The following is a 23,566-nucleotide window of genomic DNA, read 5'->3' as shown; positions in this document are numbered from 1 at the left end:
GGGATTAGAGGCCCCTGTTACCAGTTCTCCCTTAGCCTGTGGTTTTAGGGCGGAGGAGAGTGGAGGAGGTGGGGAGGTGGGGGGAAAGTAAGAGGAGTGTAAGGGGGTGCATGGTTTCTAAGAGGTGCAAGCCGTAGGCATAAAATTACTGTAATTTGTTTTTAAAATTCTAAATCTGTTTTCTTTATATGAAAAAAAACTACAGTTCGTGAACTGACAATGTTAAATAAGTTGAAGTGTACAAATGTATACATAAAATACAGGCTCTCCAACTGCCTAATCACAGACATAAAATAACTCTCTTGCTTTTAATGTAGTTTTTATCTTTGATTAATGAAATGTATTACAGTGTTGAAACTTCAGTGAAGTTTGATACTTTGTCCTTTTAGTACAAAGAAATCAGGAATAATGGCATAATTTCATTTATGAAAATTATTAAGTTCATGATTTTTTATTTTTAAGACTCTTGTGGAGAGCAAGTATATTTTTCCACCACCTTTTTCTTTTTCTATTGCTTTTATACTGCTTTCCTTGAAATGAAAGGCAAGCATCAAGTGTTGGTTTTATCCTGTGGCTTCACTTTGGAAATTCTCCGACTATTTCTCCCTGTCAAGATACCTCCTGAGGTCTGTCTGCTGGCATGTTGCATGGCCAGGTGTTCTGTATAGGAAGGCCATTTTAGTGCAAAGGAGAGAGGATAGTCTATTAGATGAGTGAATGAATAAGTGTGTTGAATTGAAAGAGAATAATTTGTTCTCTCTAATAACTAATGGTCCTCATTATCCCACAGTAAAATATGTATCATTTTTCTGAAACCCATGCAAGATTATTGCTATTGGGCTTAAATAAAGCAAAATTTTACTCTTTTCCATCTGTGAACAGAAAAAAATATAGTCTTACTCTTCTTACACAATAGCCCTATGGGAAACGTGGCCACGAAAACTTAGAACTCTTAGCTTTTGTTCTCCAGACCATAGGTTTTTTTTCTCTTGTTCTAATGAAATCCCTCCATAGTCTGTAGAGGAAATATTCACAGTATGCTACAACATCCACGTAGTCTTCTGTACCTAAGAAAACAGGCCAGTGATAAGAATAGTCTAAAGCTCATCCTTGAATTTCATCTTTTAATAAATTTATATTTCATGCATAAAAGTACTTAGAATTATGTAATATCTTTCCTCTAATGAGCAATAATTTGTATAATAACCGTCAAGTACATTTCTTCATGGCCATTGATCAAATTGCAGGCATGTGCCTGTCTGGGCAGTTTTGTCATTTGTCCTGAGAAACTATAGATATTTGAAGAATGGGAATTTAGAATTTAATCTCTGAAAGTAGTGTTTAAAACAAGACAATATGGTTAACCCAGTATGTTCCTGGATTCACTTGGAAAGTAAAAATTCCCTTTTAAAAAAATGGCCCCATACCCCACACAGGTTACAGAAGGTAGTTTTTGTCAATAGATAGGGTCCAGTAACACCCAAGAAATGAGTGCAACAGCAGGCCAAGCAACGTCAGGGGTGCCTTTGACAGGCCTACAGAAGATGGGGGTGGGGTGGATAAAGTATAGGTGGTTGCGAGTAGAATGATGTCACCAGCAGGTGCCTCGGGTATCACTTTGTTGATCTAAGACTCTTGCCTGTTTTCACGATCAAGCTCTTAGAAGAACATACATATGTGACCATCATTTGCAAATCTTAAATATTTCCTATAACATAATTAATAAAATTTAAAAAGCAAGATCGCACCAAAGGCAAAGTAGGTTATTATCTTGTCTGCTGATAAGAACCACCTCTTCTGGAATGGAGCGCCATTCCACCGTATCACCAGTGGGTCATGCTCCCAGCCTACCTGTGCATTCATTGGATACTTGAATGTTGAAGCCTGCTGGGCTTAGCGTCATAATGGGCACTGTGAGGGATACGAGGATGACTAGGCCATGGCTCCTTTACTCACATTATAGCCCGGGCCATTTTGTCCATTTCACCATGGTAGGGAAGACTAGTGGACAGCACAGTGCCTGTCCGAAGACAGGTAAAATAAAGGATTATAGGCATTCAGGGGAAGCACAGACCACTTGTAGCTTGGGCCACTAGAGAAGAGTTGATGAAGGTCTTGGCATTTGGCATTATGGGCTGTGCTTTGGAGAGGCCAGTGTGGACTCGAGATTGGTTGCCTGTTCCCACCTCTCATTAGGTCTTCCAGCCCATTGCTGAATGGCAGTGGCCCCGACCTGCACGGCAGTGACCCGTGCCATCTCAGCCACTCCACATGGCACATGAGGGCCCGCAGTGACACTGCTCACCTAAGTCAAACAAAGATCCCTGGGAACTTGGAGCCAAACTCTGAAGCATGTTTAGAATATTTGCTGGGACTGGTATTCTGGCTTTGTAATACTTGGAGTGTCCAGAGGAAGATGGGAATTTCTCTAATTTAGAAGTTAGGTCAATTTAAAAAAACTTTTTAACTTTATTGAAGAGTAATTGACAAATATAATTAAATGTACTCAAAGTGTACAAAGTGATGATTTTATATACATAGACATTATAGAATGATTACCAAGATCAAGAGAATTAACACATCCATCACCTCATGTAGTTTCCGTAGTTAACTTTTTTCGATGTGGTGAGAACACTTAAGATATATTCTCAGCAACTTTCACATATATAGTGCAGTATTATTAACTGTAGCTCAAGTTTTTTTTTTTTTTTTTTCAACGTTTTTTATTTATTTTTGGGACAGAGAGAGACAGAGCATGAACGGGGGAGGGGCAGAGAGAGAGGGAGACACAGAATCGGAAACAGGCTCCAGGCTCCGAGCCATCAGCCCAGAGCCTGACGCGGGGCTCGAACTCACGGACCGCGAGATCGTGACCTGGCTGAAGTCGGACGCTTAACCGACTGCGCCACCCAGGCGCCCCTCAAGTTTTTTAAAAAGACGCATCATTTAAAAATTTTTTTAGTGTTTATTTATTTTTTGAGAGAGAACTTGTGAGCAGGGGAGGGGCAGAGAGAGAGGGAGACACAGAATCCGAAGCAGGCTCCACGCTCTGAGCTGTCCGCACAGAGCCCAACGCGGGGCTCGAACCCACGAACCATGAGATCATGACCTAAGCTGAAGTTGGGCACTTAACCGACTGAGCCACCCAAGTGCCCCAAAAAGATGCATCATTTTAAAATGATACTTACCAATACTGTATAGCCTACAGAAAAATGACTAAGACATGATAAATGAGAACAGCTGAACATAGCATTAAACTTTATTACAACTATATTAAATCTACATTCATGAATAAGAGGAAAGGGTAAAGGTGGTAAATTATAGTTTCCTTATTGAAAAAGTAATATTAAAAATAAGACAGTTTTTACAAAATCAGAAGGAAAAAATGGTTAAACAATTACTAATTTCTAAAAGGTTTGCCTAGGGACCTCCGGCCTGGCTGTCCTACACCCCACCCCCCAAAATATTTACCAACATAGCTGGGGAGGAGAGGTCTTTGTTGTAGGAGCAGAAGTCCTTGGTCTGTTATTTTGTGCTATTGTATTTTGCAAATATTTTTTCAGCATACACTTACCTTCTTGTCTCAGGTTTAAATATAAGAAAGAAAATAGAAACACTTCTAGAAGTACACATCTCATTAAGTTAAAATTCACATTTAGAGCTGTCATCAAGGGCATTAAAACAGTTGAGTGAGGTCATGAGGGTGCTGCACATCAGGATTTTTTTTCCACTTAAAATTTTGGGGATTATCTTTGCAGGACATTAAAAATCTTGAGGGTTTATTTGACCCAAAGGTTTGGATATTATTTTTTACAAAATACTCATAAGTTTTCAATTGTCTTATTGTTGCCGTGAAAGGCAGTTTCAGGTCTGCCACTTGGAGTTGTTGATCTTGAAATTGGATCTTTAGAATTCTTAAAATGTTTTATTATGGAAAATTCTAAACGTGTTCAGTAGTAGAGAAAATGGCCTAAGAATCCCCCAGGTGCTCGTGACCCAGCTTTAGCACTCTGCAACTGTGGACAATCTTGCTCCTCTTTTCCACCTACTCCGATTATTTTGAAGTGAATTCTAGACACCATATAATGTCATATAACATATAATGTTACCTGTAAATATTACATTTTACATTTCTAAAAGATAAGGATTCCCCCTTTTCAGCATAACAACAATATTATCACTAGTAAAAAAGAGAAAAAAAAGCTCACAGTTGCTTCATTCCATCAAACATCCAATAAGTGTTTGTATTCCCTAGTTGTATTAAGGATACACTTCTTTTAAAAAGTTCCATGTTTGAGAGGCGCCTGGGTGGCTCAATTGGTTGAGTGTCTGACTCTTGATTTCGGCTCAGGTCATGATCTCACTGTTCGTGGGACTGAGCCCTGCATTGGGCTCTTCTAACGGTGCAGAGCCTGCTTGATATATTCTCTCTCTCTCTCTCTCCCTCTCTCTCCCTGTCTCTCCCTGTCTCTCCCTCTCTCTCCCCGTCTCTCCCCATCTCTCCCCCTCTCTCCCCCTCTCTCCCCCTCTCTCCCCCTCCGTCCTCTTCCCTCTCTCCCTCCCTCTCCCTCTCCCTCCCTCTCCCTCCCTCTCCCTCTCCCTCCCTCTCCCTCCCTGTCTCTCTCTGTCCCCTTCCCTCTCTCTCCCCCCTTCTCTCCCTCCCTCCCTTTCTCTCCTGCTGCCCCTTTCCCCAACTCATGTACTCATTCTCTCTCTCTTTCAAAAAATAAATAAACTTAAAAAAAGATAAAAGCCTTCTTGTTTGAATTGGAATGTAATAGTCCATATGGCAGTTAATCTCTCTTTTTTCTTTTTCTTTTTCCTTTTTTTTTTTTTTTTGCAACCATCCAATTTACTTGTTAAGAAACGTGGGGTTTTTGTCCTATAGAATTTCTCTTATTCTGGAGTTTGCCGAATGCATCCTACTGGTATCTTTTAACATGTTCCTCTCTCTCCTGTATTTCCTGTAAAGTGGTAGTTAGAGCTAAAGACTTGATCATATTTCAGTTCAATTTCTTTGAGTTTTTGCTAATACTGCTTCCTAGGTGATGGTGTGTGCATCTATGAGATTAGAACCCAACATAGGCATATCATAAATATTTAGTACTCATTCTCTCACCCTTTTTGACCTGAATTTTCTAATAGTATAACATATATTCAGAAAAGCACACAAAACCTAACTGAACAGCGTAGTCAGCCCTGAGCTCAAGAAACATATATTATTACATATATTATTACATCCTCAGAAGAAGCCCCCTCATGGCACCTCCTAGAAACTGTCTTCTACTCTCTCCAGGAAATTCTTATCCTGATTTCTGACATCGTAGATGAGTTTTTCTCGTTTTTTGGATGTGACATAAATTGTGTCTTTGCTCTTTGTATCTGGCTACTTTCACTCAATATTACGTTTGTTAGCTTCGTCCGTGTGGTTGTACTTCGTTCTTTTGTAGTATTGCACTGTATGCACTGTATGAATATACCACACTCGTTTCGGTGCATTTGAGGGTTGTTTCCACAACTGGGCCATTATGAATAGTGCTGTATTGAGCATTCTCGCACATGTCTTCTCTTGAACACTTGCATGTGTTTCTGTTGGGTATATACTTAGCAGAATTGCTAGGTCATGGGAGGCCTCATATATGTTCAGCTTTAGTAGGTACTACTAACTTTCCAAAGTGGTTCAGCTAATGTACATTCCCTGCTCTCAGTGTATAAGTGCCCCACATTCTTACCAATACTTGGTGTTGTGTGTTTTCTCCATTTAATGTGGTGGTATAACATCGTGATTTTAGTTTGCTTTTCTTTGATGACAAATGAAATTGAGCACCTGTTCACATGCTTATTGTCCATTTGACTATCTCCTTTTTGTGGGGTTCCTGGTGAGGTGTTTGTATACTTTTCTGTTGGGTTGTCTTTTTCTTACTGATTTGCAGGCATTATATGTTCTAAATATGAGTCCTTTGGAAATATACGTCACAAACCTCTCCTGTTTGGCATATGGTTTCTTTCAAGTATAACGTACATACAGTGAGATGCTACTGTCTTAAGAGTCTCATATATTCTGTTGATCAAGACACAGAACTTTTCCATCACCCAGAACGTTGCCTTGTTTTCCTTCCCAGTCATCATCCCTCCTCACAAAAGAAACCAATCACCTGATTTGTCTTACACTTGGCTAGTTTTACCTGTTTCAGAATTTTATATAAATGATCTTCTATAATGTATACTTACTGTGTTCAGCAGCTTTCACTTAGCAGAGTAGTTTGGAGATTTACCCATCTTGTGTATAGCATCATGCATTCTTGTTCCATTGCTGAGTAGTATTCCGTGTTAGATTACACAAGTTTATTTTTTCATTCTCCTATCAGTGGACATCTTGATTGTTTCCAGTTTCTGGTTATTTTGAATAAAGCTGCTGTGAAATTTCTTGTATAAGGCTTTTTATGGATGTAGCATTTACCTTTTAAAAATTCATTTATGTTTTCATTACTCATACTAAATACTCAGTTTGTGTATTATTCTCTAAGAAGTCCAGATACATGAATGCTTGGATTTGTGCAAAACATAAATGATGTATTTCCTAAAAGGGATTTTTAGGAAACAGTTTTACAGCAGAATTCTATTATTAGCAACTTCGGTAATTATTACCAACACCTGCTTAGGCATATCAGTTTCTCACTTTACCCATTTGGAGTTTTATTCATAAGGATTTTTTCCTTCTTCCTCGCTTGTGTGGACACGCATAATTGGCTTTACCTTAGTTATTTGCATTTGTGCTAATAGAGACCTTGTCTTTTGGAAGAAGAAAATTACTTGGGCCAATGCTTCAGCCTCTCAACTAAATGCCTTGACTTCAGAAGAGTTTTAAATACTCCTTGGAAATGGGGGCAGGTGAACATTCTTAAAAGCAGGTATAGCTTACAATGTTTAGAAAGTATAGTGGTAGGAAAATTAATTTTGTGCTACATGTCATGTTGGAGGTGTGTGTGCTTAAGAATATGGCGATCTTAAGTAAAAAGCAGCACTGCTGAACTCATCCACCCCAGTGCCTGTGATGTTACTTTCTATAAATACTTTTTGAAACATGAGAGCTTTGATCTTGTTGCCAAAATAATGTGAGATCCTATAAATTGTCTAATTATAAATGACAGAATTTTAATTTCATTTCACTTTCCCTTTTGTCCTCCCCATCCCGCCCCCCCCCCAAGAAAAATGGTGTGACTGTATCACTGCGAGTCACGGGATTGAATAAAAGCACACATCATTTCTGCTTGTTGCAGGGAGAACCATGGCTGTTCTTCCCCCAGATAACTCATGAGACCCAAGTAGGTTTTTCTTTCCTTTACTCTGAACTGGACCAGACGTTTGAACCTGTCGGAAGCTAGGCTAATAAAAGTGGAAGTTCCTTTTCTCAAATAGAGCATGAAGTTTGTTTCTTTAAGTCACTTGTTCAGTGAAAGCTCTCAGTAGAATAGGTGAGGAATTCGGAAATCAGTTTTGCCTCTCTTCCTCAAAGACGAATACGATTACTTAATGTATGGCGAGCAATTTAATATTAATTACACTGTGTATATGACACCTTTGATCATAAAGGTTTTGCTTTAATGTCATTTCTAACAAAAGTGTTGCATTTTGGAGGGACCGTAATTACAAATGCAGTTCCATGTAGCAGCTCTGTTTTGCACATTTTAAAATTCAGAACCTACCTCTAGATGGCAGCACCAGATACTTTTTTTTTTCCTGTTTCACGTCAGCCTTCATGAGTTACGGCATAAGCAGTAAAACTTTTAAGTCTCCTGAAACTTTGGAATAAGTTGCTTGCTGACAATTCTGTGAGGATTTGGAGAAATTAATCCATATGTTGATTAAGTTTGGGGCTTGTTGAAGCCTAGATTTTGACCTTTAAAAGAAAGATTCCAGCAGCAGTGATCCTTATTTTTTAATATGACATGTTTTCATAATAAGATTTAATTCAGCCGTCTCTAATTTGCCTGTTGAACTTAAAGTTGTCCACTCAAGAAAATCACTTTTTTATGACATTTTTATATCCAAGTAACTTCTACAAGGATCATTATACACCTACTATGTTAAGGTAATTACCGTGTCCTCTCCTTTTACATTTTTAAAACATAGCAATGTTCTATGACCAAGAATGCTGAGATGAAGCCCCTTCTCTTGAAAAAAGTCAGCATGGGAATAAATCTGAAGTAATTAGCCATGCCACTTGGCTTTGTTATTGCCACAGGGAGATAAGGAATTGGGCATTTAAAGTAGAGATTTCAGGGCGCCTTGGTGGCTCAGGCGGTTGAGCGTCCCACTCTTAGTATTGGCTCAGGTCACTAGCCCAGGTCGTGGGATTGAGTCCCGCATCGGGTTCCATGCTGAGCGTGAGCCTGTTTGGGATTCTCTTTCCCTCTGACACTCTCCCCGACTCATGCATGCTCTCAATCTCTTTCTAAAATTAAATTAAATTAAGTTAAATTACATGAAGCCTGGGGAGACCTTTCCCTGCTTCCTTGCTGCAGGTTGGCCGTTTCTGTGCATGTGCGAGACCAGTGTTGTTTCATTCCTTGATTTTTGGATTGTGAAAGAAGCCTGCTGTTGAGAAAACCTGTCTTTATTGTTTTTCCTTTTCCTTTCTTTTTGAATAGTATTGGTCTGAGAAATTGATACATGATGATACCATGAGAGAAAAGGTGAAGTTCCTTTCTCATATTTGTTGATGAAGCAAGAGTTTATGTGAATACATTTGGATTCACAAATAGAGTGTAAGGAATTTACAACAGTTACCATTCAGTTCAGAGAAGAAATGGCCTCATTCCCAGGCATCGTCTTTCATTTTCTCTGCTCCTCCTTGTCTTTAAATGGCAAGGTATATCTTCCCTCACTCTTCACTAATTTGCTTTTTTCTTAGGGGTTAATTTGTAAAATAAAAAATGTATGGTGAGTCTTGGGGCCAAGTGACCTAGGTTACAGTAATTTATGTCACTAACCAAGAATACTTTTTCAAGTGTTCTTTAAATTTTTTAATGTTTATTTATTTTTGAGAGAGAGAGAGAGAGAGAGAGACAGAAAGAATGTGAGTGGGGAAGGGGTAGAGAGAGGGAGACACAGAATCTGAAAGCAGGCTCCAGGCTCTGAACTGTCAGCACAGAGCCCGACATGGGGCTTGAACTCACGAGCTGCGAGATCATGACCTGAGCCAAAGTCGGACACTTAACTGACTGAGACACCCAGGTGCCCCTCCAGTTGTTTTTAATGTGTACTCTTTGTTTTTATTGTACAATCAGGTTAGGAAATGCTCATTTTGATGAATTCCTACACAGAACAGCTGTTAACTTGCTATGCAGCATGAACATGTGTTCCGTATATTTTTCCAAATACATAATCTTGAGTGAATATTGTCTAGATTAAATGATGTTCATCCACTATTTTAATTTTTCATTCATACGATATTTATTGAGTGCTTATCACATGATAGGCACCACTGAAAGGGGTTTGTCCTCCAATGTCTGATTTTAAACTTCAAAAGTGCCTGGTCAGTGACATTTCCTCCATTTCATAGGTGAGAAAATCGAGACTCAAAGTCCCCGTCTTACTGTTCTTTGTTCAGGGCCTCTCCACTGTGTCAGTCAGCCTCAAGTGTAGATGGCACTTGAAAACTGACCAAGTAGGATTTAAGATCTTGTCATTGAGTTCTGAATACATCTGTTTGATTACCTACCTATGCAGCAGCTGTTGATAGAGTTAAAACAGTTTTCAGGTATTTTTCAGTATTTCAACTTTTTGCTCAATGACTTTTATATTTCTTATTTACCTTTGTGCTAAAATAAAGATGATAGCTTTCCTTGAATTTCTAAAAAACCTAGAATTCTTAGGGATTGCTAAAGGGTGATTTCAAGAAAATATTTTAGGATGCAGTGTGTATTAATTATCTTTAAGGGTAAATCCAAATAGTAGATTTTGACAGATATGCTTTGACCAAAGGGAAATTAAATTGGCCTAAAAATGTTTCTTTTCTTTAAATAGTTTGTGGAAACTGGGTAGCATAAACTATGCATCAATTGAGTTCTTGTATCATTTTGATTGAAACGCGGAAGGTATATTTTGTTTCAAGATTGTTGGGAACGTTTTGGCCTATAGAATGTGTAGATCCATTGTTTTTGCACATATTTTAAATTTCTGAATTCAGAACACCAAAAACCCGTGTCGCGTTTTGTCTCAGATGCTGCTACTGAATTTTAACCACTGAATTAGATTGCACCCTACATGCTGTTAACTACTGAGCCAAGATGGAATCGACCACTGCATCGAAATCAGGGTTAGCACTTGTGTCTGCACTTGAAGGAGTTGTAATAGCATAGAACTTGTTTTCCTTAATGGGATTTTTATTCTCTATTTCAGTCTTAATGGTGATACTTTGATTTTAAGAGATTTTCTTAATAACAGTGCACATTTATTTGAGATTCTCACTGGAACTTTAAGAAGATAGTAAAACCATCCTATAGAAGTAGTTGCTTCTGAACCCAAACGTCTGGGGGCATATCTGCATTGTGTTAGTGCAGTTTACTTGTTTTATTTAATAAAGTAATCTTTTGTAAAGAGAGAAGTCAGTTGTCCATGTGATGTGAGCCTTTGTCTTGAGTTCACATGGTTGTGTATGTGTGTGCAGGAACTTAAAATCATTCCTTTGTGAGTTTTCTTCTTTGGGGTCTTTTTTGTGTACAGGAATTGAAATAATTGTTCCTTTCTAAATTTGTTCCTTTTTTTTCTTTTAACCTTAATAGGACTCGACTCCACCCAGTTTAGAGTTCATCATTACCATAAGGATGAGGAGAATGATGCCCTGCTTGGTGGCCCAGCACAGCTCACAGATGAGGAGAAATACAGGGACTGTGAAAGATTCAAATGTCCGTGCCCCACGTGTGGGACAGAGAATATTTACGATAGTGTCTTCGATGGTTCGGTTAGTTGTTTCTTGCTGTTTCTGTTTTTCATTTTGTTAACCAACTAGCATAGAGGCCTTTCCTCCCCACTATATATAGATATACGAAAGGCGGGGCGGGAGGGGGAATGTTGCTTTCATGTGCTTAAAGAATTTTACCATCATCTGAATTCTGCCTTCACAACCTCATTTCTGCTTGAGAACTCTTAGTAGAATGTGCTTAAATATTGTTTTTGGCTTCGCTAGAGTACTTGTTTGGCCTTGGTTTTTAAATGGAATCTCTTAAAAATTCTAAAGTATCTTAAAGTATTTTTTATTGTAATTCCTTAATCAGTAACCTGTAATTCCCCATCCCCAGCCCCAATTTATTAAGACTTAGAGCAATATTTGCCTTTATCTTAAATCAAGTTAATGGGAACTAAGTGTTTTTGGAAAATTTTTGTTTATCTTTACACATCCCACTTGCCTCGTTTTTGACAAAGGTACTCTGATTATCTTTTCTGCTGTCTTTGCATGTCAGGCATTGAAAAAGTCACAGGGAGACATTCCTCTCAAGAAGTACTGCCAAAAAATGTATCATTGACCTTGGATCAGAACTTGAAACTTAGCCAATTTACTTGATTCAACTGCAGTGTTATACATGTACTAGCCATGGCAAATGAGTAGGCAGCAGAACTGTGTAAAACCTTGAAACTGAAAGAAAATACATCCTTTATCTAAATTAAAAGTAATTATTTTAAGTTAATTTGGACAAACAGCAGATGTTTTGCATTTTTTTGAATCAAAACAAAGCAGTCTTTGGAAGCAAGTGCAAGGAAGAGGCAGACACAGATCAGCAATACTTGCTAAATCCTTGAGTTTTGCTTCATTACAGCTGTAAATAAGATAGTTAATTGCATGGAGGCTTGACGACTTGCAGATGGGCTAGCTGTGGAAGAGCCGATGTCAAGCTCTAAAATCTCTTCCACCTGGAATTGCTTAGCGTGGCGGGTAGGGTTATGTACCAGATTGGAGCAGGAAACCAAGATGTTTAAGTATCAAGAAGGAAAACACATGCTCCAGAAACCCCAACAGTTTTCCTATATATTATATTTGCTTTGTTTTTGTTTAAAACAAAACAAAACAAGACGTTTTCTGTAACTGCTAATAGTTAATTCTTTCACATTTCTTCTTCTTGCCTTCCGTTCCCCGAAATATTTGTCATTTGAGGGGGTGGTAGAGAGGGAGGATTACAGAAATTTTAGGTGTTCTAAGCTGACAATAAGTGATTGCTTTCCATTGCAGTCCTTAATTTTTAGGCTTTCATCTTAAAATTAAGTTGCCAATGTGAAAGCAAACTAGTGTCATCAGTGCACTTGCCTTCAGATTTGGGATGAATAAGCACACATTTAAAACTTTGATCAATATCTCTAAGAAGAACGTTTATTTCCAATAGTGTGACCTCACTGGCATTTTCAGAGGGAAAATTATTTTATCCGTAAAGTCTATCATTTATCGAACGTACAAAAAAGAGATTTCAGGGTTTTCCCTTCACCTGTGTGCATTCCGTTATCATGGTGGCAAAAAAGCAGGAGGTTCTTGTGACTCAGGGGATCTTTGAGAGGACAGTAGTTGAGAAAATAGGATTAAAAACTCACCAATAAAATTAATTTATGGATATTGTACACCAGGACACGTGTTAGCTTTTAAGCACAAAAAAACCTTCTCTGGCCTTACAGTAACCTTTTGTGTATTTGTTCTGACTTCTGTAGGGAACTGATATAGAACCCAGCTTGTATCGTTGCAGTAACATCGATTGTAAGGCTTCACCTTTGACCTTTATGGTACAGCTGAGCAACAAATTGATCATGGACATTAGACGTTGCATTAAAAAATACTATGAAGTAAGTATCCACAATGAGTTTCTTACATATGCAACTTACTTAGGTTTGGTACTTCTTTTAAGATAAAACAGTGTGATTTTGTATTACTGGTTTTTTTATGAAACTAAAATTTTGAGATGACTTTGCAGAAAAAGTACTTGATTTTCTGTGGAACATTACATTTCTGTCACTAATGAGCAGTATTTTAAATAATGAATGTTTGCTTTCAGGAAAAATGAGAATATAATCAGGAAGTGTTTTAGTTTATTGTTACCTAAGTAAGACTAAATTAAATGGCCGCTCAGATCTTTGGCCAGAGGACAAAAAAATCAGTATTGCCTGTCTTTGGCAAGTAGAATCATAACATCATGTTTGGTTATTTTAATAACTGTCTCCTAGCTAAGACTTCATGTTTATGTGGTAATCTACACCATTTCATAGCTGTGTTGTCCAAGGAAATCAAAATAAACATATTTTAACTTTGAATGCAATCTGGCATTTTAAAGAGAATGGCTAATTTTTATAAGCATATCGTAAGAATGCTAGAGGAGTGAGCTATCTGCATTAGAAAGGCTTTTTTTTTTTTTAATTTTTGGTTTTAACATTTCATAGGAATGAGGTTTTTTGGTCATCTAAAAATTTCTGTTACGTGAAAGCTCAGTGTAACTTTATTTAAAGAAGCTACATTGGCAAGGCATTTCCAAAAAATGCTCAGATTCTATTAGGTAAGACCCATGACTTCATCAGTATCATCCTTTACTTTCTACTTGTGTTTGTTAACATATAATACAGCATTTTCTTCTTTAAAATTGAACTCATGAAATGAAAATTGATTATTAGGTCATTAGGATGAAGAGTAGAAACATAGAGTGTAAGTGTTGTAATTTTGGAGTAGAATAATTTGTATTTGTCAAAAATACCCAAGTAGGTTTGTGTGAAGGTATTTTTAAAATAATAATTATGACTACATTTTGGGAAATCTGAAACATTTTAGGGAATAATCCTGTGCCACACTTAATGAACAGTTGGATGGGAATAAAGGTTATCTGTGGGTTCACATTCCTCAGTAGATGAAATGTTCAGCACATGTAATGTTAGGCCTTTATTTAGCATGAAGAGCCAAAATCAAAACTATTCATCTCCTCATTTACAGACCTCGTTGAGCAGAGCATGATTCTTGACTCTAGGGAAGAATTCTCAGCTTTCTCTCCGTGTTTAGTCTATCAAAATCTTTACCATGGAAATGTTAATACTAGAAGAAACTCATCTCTTGCCTCCCCTAAGAAAGGACAATCTGTTTTGACTAAGTTGAGAATATACAGAAAAGGAATCTTCTATATAGTTAGCAACCTGCTCTCACAGAAAGATCGATTTCTAACTGAATTGTATGGCTGGTGGTGGTGGTGGTCGTGGTGGGTATATGAATATTTTCCAAGCTAAATAACTTATATAGGCATCCAGACTTTTAACCCAACGTTTCTGTAGTTTTTGTAGCTTCTGTAGTATTTGCTTTAATTGTCTTGTCTACCAGCCATCTCAACAACAAATAACAGTTTCCCTCTAGTTAAGTGCCCACTTGATTGATTTTTCTAAGGGATGTCTAATTAAAATACCCAAATAATCACTCCCGAAATTGAAGATTGATACGACTGTCCTCAAAATTAGGAACGTATTTCTCTACTTGCTGATCTTAGTCATATGTAATTGCATGGGAGAGAAAGAAATCCATTTATTCGTTCTTTTTATGGCCCCATGCTGAACTAATGTCTTAAATAGTCTCATGATTAGAGCTTTTATACAGAATGCTCAAACACCTCTAGATTATACTTCACTGTAGACTGTTCTCTTTTTCCTGTCCCCACACTTAAAGGAACTTCTGCTGATGTAGGGACGTGGTGTTGAGTTTCTTTTGTTATTCTGCCTCACGTGCTACTGATGACAGTTCAGTGTGATATATGGTAGCGATGGCCATCCAGCTGGAGATTAATAACTGTACTGGAGACAAGGATATTGGTAATAAGTACTGAGATAAAGTGACTGTTTTCTGAAGCTAATGACCAAAAAGGTTTCTTCCTGTTTCACAAGTTAGATACTACCACTGCACATAAAAGTTGTCCATGGACTGAGAACAAGAGTCCATATTGTTTTTCATTTTTGTCTTAGAATCACTGCAGGGGGAGTACAACTTACATTAAGAAAGGAAGCCATCTCCATAGGTAAGGAGCTTTAGGAAGACAGTGGAAGAGTGTGGTACTTGACCAAATGCTACCTGCCCAGGAACATAGTTCTAGGTTATCAAGAAATCAGGTTGTCAAAAACAAAGGGACAGAAGTCAGGGTAACAATATATGCTCCTAAATCACTTTTCAAAAAAATACATCACATACCCTGTTAGTTTCTGTCATGAATAAATGGTGCTGACCGAATAAATGTGTAACAAACATTAAAAATTCTGCATATCTGAGAATCTATATCATTTAATGTCTTAGTGTCGTTTACTTCCGTGGAGAATTTCTCTTCACCACATAGCAGTGATTGTATCCCTCGAACTCTTATTTCCTAGGACATTTACATTTCAGTGTACATTAGAAATACAAAAAGCATCAAGTAAGAATATTAAATACATTAATTGCCTAGGAGGAAAACAACTCTAGTGCTTTATCCCAGGACCTGATGGAAACATTGAAAGACTTGGAGGTATCACAGAAAGCTCTAATTCACAGTTTATTTTGTGCCCTGGTCCTTGTTGGTTCCTCTATACAAAGTTAAAATTGAACTGGTATTTTTTTGAAAATCACAAAAAGCCCATTTAAAGACGATATCTCTGAGCTTTTAAGGATGTTTTTGAAAGACTCAATTTTACAGTGAAAAATTGATATGTGTTTCCTCTCCCCTTAGATTCTGCTCCAGAAGAGCAAATACATACATGCGCGCGCGCGCACACACACACACGCACACGCACACGCACATAAAGGGAGAGAAACACTAGCTAATCTAAATTGGGAAATGAAGAGGGCTTTTTTTAAGCATGAAAATTTCATCATCTTGTCAGCTGGCAGAATGCCTGCTGTGTGGATTCACAAAGGCTAAGAATTACACTTTCATGAAATTTTCCTCACTAACTGCCCTGGTTAATTTGAAAGATAACCCACTGTTCGAATTCATTCCTCAGTTGGGCGGTGCAGGTTTTATCTTTGATCTGACAAAGCATTTGTGTTAATCGTTTTGGCCCTCCACTAGACACTCTTGGGATTGTGCTTTTACAATAAATGTGTCTGTGATAGCTCTTTAGTCTATTATACTTACAATAGATCCATAGAACTGGTAATTAATTCTCCACTGCTTTGGAAATGGGAAGAATAGGTGTAGCTCTGTCAAGTGCTGCCGGGAAGTTTGTTTAGCTGGTTCATGTTTGAAGTGTTCTCCTCAGCTGTCCACGAAGTAGCCACCGAAGAGAGTCTGAGATTGAGTTGCGGTCTACCCTGAAGACTTCCTGATAAATGGGAAATCTGACCCCTCTTGCTACCTGGGAAGGGTATAGTGAATGGGTCATTTACTTTCCTCTCAAGTACTGTTAGTTATAATATTCATTGAACCCTTATTTTAATACTTAAAAGAGCCATTTGTTTCTAAAGGTGCATTGTCAACTAAAATCCATTCCTAAATTCTCCCTAATGACTTGCTTATGCAGGTTTTAGAGTTCCGGTGGGACAACACGGATCCCTCACCAGCCTTGTAGCCTTTCTAGCCGCTTGTAAAGGAGCATTACTTACAGCACTTGACCGTGGTATTTTTTTTTTTTAATTTTTTTTTCAACGTTTTTTATTTATTTTTGGGACAGAGAGAGACAGAACATGAACGGGGGAGGGGCAGAGAGAGAGGGAGACACAGAATCGGAAACAGGCTCCAGGCTCCGAGCCATCAGCCCAGAGCCTGACGCGGGGCTCGAACTCACGGACCGCGAGATCGTGACCTGGCTGAAGTCGGACGCTTAACCGACTGCGCCACCCAGGCGCCCCCACCGTGGTATTTTAATGTAAAGGTGTTGCCGGCCCTCCGTCTAGAAAACATAACTTGGAACAACTAGTCACTGCCATGCATATGATGACTGTCAGTTGCTTGGATCAGAAATTGGTGGTTGGATTCCTTAGAAATTTGCTTTTGGTCTTACAGTTTTAGAATCTTCCTAAAGGAAGCTTTCTGAGGACGGGCTGTGCTTTCTTGTGTGGTTCACCTGTGATCTCTGCCACAGCCCCTTGCTCTCAGTAGTATATATATTTTAGTGGTTAGTAACCAAAGGAACCAATAAAAGGTTACACTTTCATGTGTTTCCTTTAAATTCTTTTCTTACAGTGCTGTCATACTAGAAGAAGGTTTATTGGTAGTATACAAGATTCTCAGGTTAACACAAAATGCCACATCAAATAAAATCATGAGAACATTGACAAAGCTGTTTACTCTGTCTTGCATTTTCTATGTCACCGATTACTCCTGATTTCATTATATGCTGATCTGCAACCTCATAGCTTTACTTTCTTTTCTCCCCAAAGTATCCGTCAAAGAGGCATCAGACCAGAAATATCTTCATCATGGTGCAAAATCACATCGTGCAGGAAAGTACTCCTTGTCCCGATAGCAGTCTTACACTGACCTCTGCTTCCTCTCGCGCTCCCACTCTTTCCCTGATTTTTTCCCTTTTACTCCTTAGTATATTAATTGTGGCATAAGTCACGTTTAAAAAGTGTCTTTTGGACCTGCCTTTTTGAGGAATTCCAACTATAACGTCCAGTGTCAGTTGCCTCATGATGCAGAGACTTTGTTAACCTCACATGTGGAAGCACCTAGTAGAGAAGGGAGTGCGCTCGACCACCGATGCTGAGCGTCGGTGTGGTGGCTGTCGGTGCCCTTGAGAGATGGCACGTGTCCGGGAAGTGGAGTGGGATGTTTTGTAGTATGTGAAGAACCCATGGTAAACTGGGTTTTTTTTTCCATCTTTACAAAGAAATAAAAGCCTTTTAGTTTTGGAATGGATTGGATATGCGTTTCTTGAAGACAAAGTTAATAACAACCACCACAAATAACGTTAAGGGAGACATTGAGTCGGAGGTACCTTTTATTAAAAGTGCAAGGAGAACTTGGTGAAATATTGGTTAAACTATTTTTTCCAGCACAATATGTACTCATTCAGAGTCACAGACAGAATCCATGGTGTCCCACTGTGCTTGACGAAAGAGCATTTCTTGAGGAATACGCAGAACTTGAGGAATTAATAAATCTGAGAAATGAGAGAGCAAGCAGCCTCCTGCCCTGCCGTGCCCCCCCCCCCCCCCCCGTGTAAATCACCAACATGGCTACTCTCATTTCTCTTGCAAATGTGGCAGCGTGTCCTGACAGAGCTCTGTTGTGCAGGTGGATCCAAGGGTTGTAGAGCCATGCGGTGATGTTCAGTAACTCTCTCCTGTTCCGCTGCAAATATTTGGTGTTCAATAACCCTCAAAATTTCTCATTTCCTACCTGTGGTGATGCGGGCTGTTAGTTTTTAGGTTAGCGCTTGCAATATGCAGTAGTGTCACAGGTATGTGAGTTCAAATAGTTTAAACTCTCAGCACTACTGGAATTCCTGTTTATTTCCTGGCCTCTGCATTTATATTTAGAACGTTTAAAAAGGATAAATTGGGTTTCTTTTTTGTAAAGACTCTTAACAGCATAATTATAAGTGGTGCAGAAGGCACGCAAGGAAGCAGTACATCTCCACCCCGTTCATTCATCTTTGCACGCAGCCGAGTCCGTGCTGCCCAGCAGTGCTGGGAGAAGGATCGTTTCTGGAGGAATCCATAAAACGCATCCTAAATCTCATTAAAACAAAACAAAAAAACATAATGAGAATTAATGTTTCTTCTTGCTCCCCACCATTTGACAAGGAAGCCAAGCATACATTTACACCATGGACACCAATCACATTTTTTTTTTTTTTTTTTTTTTATTTATTTTTGGGACAGAGAGAGACAGAGCATGAACGGGGGAGGGGCAGAGAGAGAGGGAGACACAGAATCGGAAACAGGCTCCAGGCTCCGAGCCATCAGCCCAGAGCCTGACGCGGGGCTCAAACTCACGGACCGCGAGATCGTGACCTGGCTGAAGTCGGACGCTTAACCGACTGCGCCACCCAGGCGCCCCCAATCACATTTTTTAAATGTGGTATTCGAAGCCCCAGGCCCATCGGTGGAGTGTTAGTGTGTTTTTATTAGTGAGTGGCTTCTTTTTCTTAGGTATGAATATCAAGCAAGGTGATTTTTGAGTCACGTATAACATGTCGCTACTATGCCATGGTGGGTTCTCACAGAAAAACTAAGAAATGGAATTTGGTGATGGTTGGAGTAGAATGTCACTGCAAGCAAATTTATTGTTGTACAAATCTAAGTGAATAATTGGTCTAATATAATCCCCTGAGACATGCCAAAAGCAGCTTACCAGGGTATGAATATCAGCTATTATAAAAGGTTTCTCAAAAGCAAATTGGATCAGATAGAGCCTTGTATGCCACCCGACTCGTCCCTCATAGAAGAACCATTTACATGTACTCTTTAGTTAGCACAGCACCTCTTTATCTTTGGTTTCATTTCATCTTAATCTTCTGGCGTGGATCCTGTCCAGGAAGGCTCAGAACCAGAGCATGATCTTGAGGAACTCACAGGAGACCCACACCAAATTCTGAGGTGCTCTGACTGCAGGGAACAGTGTTGTGTATCACAGACTGACCCTGAAGCTGCCTGCATGATTTGAGCTCGGACCACAGCTCCTGCCTTGCCCATGCCTTTCCCTACGTTTGCATATTCTTCCTCCTGAGGTTTTGGTTTTTTGGGTTTTTTTTTGTTTTGGCCCAGGTGGGGGCAGATACAGCCATGGCCCTTGCCTGTCCTTTCGTTATGTTCCGCAAGTTTAGCGCATCATTCTGTCAGTCTTGAGACCATCTGCTGCTAGCCTCACAATAGACTGTGCGGTTTGTACTCAAACACCTAGGTCAGGGTTCCTGTCTAGTCGCTTGCCTGTTGTGTGACTTGGGCTAGTTGCTGAGCTTCTGCAAGGCACAGTCTCATTGTCCTGTGAAGCGATGGTCATGGTACCTGCTGTGTAAGTTCATACAGAGGACCGTCTGGGAGGATGCATTTAAAGTGCTTAGAGTGCCTGGAGTGCACATTATTTTTTAATTTATTTTTTAAATTCATTTATTTATTTTGAGAGAGGGAGAGAGATGACGCTAGTAGGGAGGGGCAGAGACAGGTGGAGACAGAGCATCCCAAGTAGGTTCCTGTGGTGCCAGCGCAGAACCTGACGCAGGGCTTGAACCCACAAAACCACGAGATGATGACCTGAGCCGAAACCAAGAGTCGGATGCTTAACTGACTGAGCCCCCAGACACCCCTGGAGGGTGCATTATTAGCGCTTGTTATTCCTTCCTGAGATATGGTGGGTGAACATGGCTCACTTGTGTTCCTGCATATGGTCAGAACCCCCAGAGATTCAGACCTGGGCTGGGGCCTCACCGCCTGTTCAGAGGTGTACATTAGAAGCTTTTGTCCTCTTGCTGCTTTGCCTCAACCATCCAGTTCAGAATGATTTTACACCACGCTTCTTCTTGGTTCTCCCTGCAGTTGGCCGCTGTGGTAATTCGTTTTTCAGTGTTGTTACATAGGATCCTAAAGTGAGCCTTAGGAATGGACACTAATAAAGGCAGCTTGAGGAAGTGATTAAAAGCAAGGAAAGGACACTAGACCCCGACTTCGAGGCCCAGCACTCGGTATTGTGTTCACCCTGATACGTGCTCAGAAAGATGCTACGAAATGGGTTCATGATATATTCGGAGACATTGGTGCTATCAGGTGATTCTGTAAAGTCATGATACCATCAGGCCTGTGACCGTACTGGGGACCGTCCAGCATTCTGCCCAGTATATATGGTAAGACATCTGTTCACGAATAACCGGTTGCTCACCATCTTCACTGTAGTCACCCTTCCCGGAGGAGGCCGCACAGGCCCCAGGCATTAGCATTGGCGGGTAGGCCAGGCCACGAGGCTAACTGGGGTGAGAGTCCAAAAAGCTGATTATAGCCCCCCAGCAAAGGGCTAGCCCGGCAGCTCAGCAACTTGTGATACGGTTCGCCTCCTCTGAAGGGAAAATTGGAGGTTTTTTGAAATGCTGAGGAAATGCCATAGGAGTTGTCACATATCTGAAAACAAGCAGGTAAAAGCAGCAAACTGCTTGTGCCGAAACAGTAGAATTCCTTTCTTCAGTTTGATTTCTCTAACCTTGTATATTTAGGAAAAACTCCACTTGAGGTCTAACTCCAGTCGTCTAGAGCTCCTGTCTTGTAGTAGAGTAAGAAATTGAACCAGAACAGATTTCACTTAACCTTTCAAAAGTGAGATTTTCACACCGTTGACCTTATGGACTTCAAGGAGCAAAACAGAACTACGTGTTTTCTGCTGCACATGTAAACGAGAGGGAGGAGAGCGCCTCAGACAACGGATGTCTCATGTTTGGTTTTCCTAGAAAACATATGTTGCAGTTAACATGTGGAAATGGATAGTTAAAGATACAAATATCAGCATCATGCCATCTCGCTTAGTGTTCTGTTAAAAGGAATAACCCTGTAACTGTTCATGAGGGAGTTAATTTAGCTGCCTTTCAGAGACACTAGAGAAAAATTCTCAAAGCCTGGATTCTGAAAAACAGTACTAATAAAAATTAGAGCACCAGTGTTGTATTTTATTTATATATATATTTTTAAATGTTTATTTATTTTTGAGCGTGAGAAAGAGTGTGAGCAGGGGAGGAGCGGAGAGAGAGGGAGACACAGAATCTGAAGCAGACTCCAGGGTCTGAGCTGTCAGCACAGAGGTCGACGCATGGCTCAAACTCATGAACTGGGATTTCATGACCTGAGCCGAAGTCAGGTGCTCAACCAACTGAGCCACCCAGGCGCCCTTGAGCACCAGTGTTTTGTAATTGATGGGTACTGGTTTGTTTTGTGCTTCGTGTAAGTCAGGAGTGGCTTTACCATATGCTTATACCAACGCTATAATGTGTTGGTCTCAGTTTGATCTTGAAAAGCAGTATGTAAGTTTTTGTCCTGTTCAGAACTCACCTCGGGGCACTTGGCTCAGTCACTTAAGCACCCACCTCTTGATTTCCGCTTGGGTCATGATCTCTCAGTCGTGAGATTGAGCCATGTGTCAGACTCAGCACCGAGTGTGGAGCCTGCTTGGGATTCTCTCTCCCCCTCTCTCTGTGCCCCTTCCCCATTTGTGCTCTTTCTCTCTCGAAATAAATAAAGATGTTTTTAAAAATTCATCTGACTCTTGGCACCCCCTCAAAAAAAATTTTTTTTTTTAACTGCTGCAGCATATTGTAAGTCAGGGTGGCTGATTTTGTGAAGTACACCATCCTGCTTGTTTGCTGAAAGTCCCTGGCCTCATTTATGCTACATAGGTGCTCAGGCTCTTTGGCTCTTTGAGAGGCTCTTCAGGCTGCTGGGAACCTAGATGTTTTGCTAGCCTAGGTCTCAGGAGCTCTTGGCCAGGGTAGCAGGCCATCAGTGTGCATCCACCAGCAAAGAATGTCCAAAAATTGTGCCAGGAAAATAACCCAAACTAACCCATAGCCTGGGATCTATGTCCATATGTATACTAAGAATTTAGAAACCATGTGGATGGCATCATAGGTCATCTTAGGATAATTTCTCTCAACTACAGCTTTCTGTCTAGTGATATTCAAGAGCCACTGCTTTTAGGGATTGATCAGTAAAGAAAGATCAAAGGAGAACCTGGATTCAAGAAAGGCCTGCTTAAAATTTCACAGCAAATTAGACTCTCATGCTGATGAGTATATGCAGTGATAGAGCACAGTGGTTTTCAAACCTTTTGGTCTGTGGAACCCTGTACACTCTTAAATTTCTGAGGATGCCAAAGCATTTTCATTTATGTAGGTTATACGTATTCACATTTACTCGATTTTATTTTTTTTTTATTTTTAAAAAAAAAATTTTTTTAACGTTTATTTATTTTTGGGACAGAGAGAGACAGAGCATGAACGGGGGAGGGGCAGAGAGAGAGGGAGACACAGAATCGGAAGCAGGCTCCAGGCTCTGAGCCATCAGCCAGAGCCTGACGCGGGTCTCGAACTCCCGGACCGCGAGATCGTGACCTGAGCTGAAGTCGGATGCTTAACCGACTGAGCCACCCAGGTGCCCCTACATTTACTCGATTTTAAATTAAAAACTGACACATTTACAAAGTATTCACTCCTTTATAAGTAACAATGAACCTACTCTATAACAACATTTATGGAAAAATAACTATTACAAGGCAAAATAATTTAGTAAGAACAGTAGCATTGTTTTACATTGTTGTTGGTTTTTTTTTTTTTTTTTTTTTTTTTTTTTTTTTTTGCAAATCTCTTCAGCATCTGGCTTAGAAGTCAGCTGAATTCTCATATCTGCTTCTGCATCCAGTCAGTTGGAATATGTTATTTTGTCGGGAGTATATGAAGAAAATTTGGCTTGCCACAGATACGTAGTTGGAAAACATAGGAGTATTTTAATAGCCTTTTCCATTAATTGTGGGTATTCTCTTTTGTACCTATACCAAACCTTGTAATGTGGTCGTTTCTTACAGGTTATTTTCAGTGTGGAATCTGAAACCATACCAATAAACTTTTTGTACTCTACTGTTCAAAAATCCATTATCTTGAATGGCATATG

General features: G+C 39.7%; 1 protein-coding gene across 2 annotated transcripts in view; it reads left to right on the top strand.

Annotated features, from left to right (window-relative positions):
• POLA1 (DNA polymerase alpha 1, catalytic subunit) overlaps nt 1–23,566 on the top strand; it is a 300,188-nt gene that overhangs the window by 137,630 nt on the left and 138,992 nt on the right. For both annotated transcript variants that reach the window (XM_019419738.2, XM_019419737.2), the window contains exons 33-34: nt 10,788–10,966; nt 12,697–12,828. In XM_019419738.2, the coding sequence (XP_019275283.2) occupies nt 10,788–10,966; nt 12,697–12,828 (311 nt within the window). The remainder of the gene's footprint in view (nt 1–10,787; nt 10,967–12,696; nt 12,829–23,566) is intronic.

This window comes from Panthera pardus, unplaced genomic scaffold, assembly GCF_024362965.1.
Source record: "Panthera pardus isolate Hobbes unplaced genomic scaffold, ASM2436296v1 HiC_scaffold_27, whole genome shotgun sequence".
Classification (NCBI taxonomy): domain Eukaryota; kingdom Metazoa; phylum Chordata; class Mammalia; order Carnivora; family Felidae; genus Panthera; species Panthera pardus.
The sequence above is the reverse complement of the archived record's forward strand: the minus strand, read 5'-3'. Positions and strand labels throughout refer to the sequence as shown.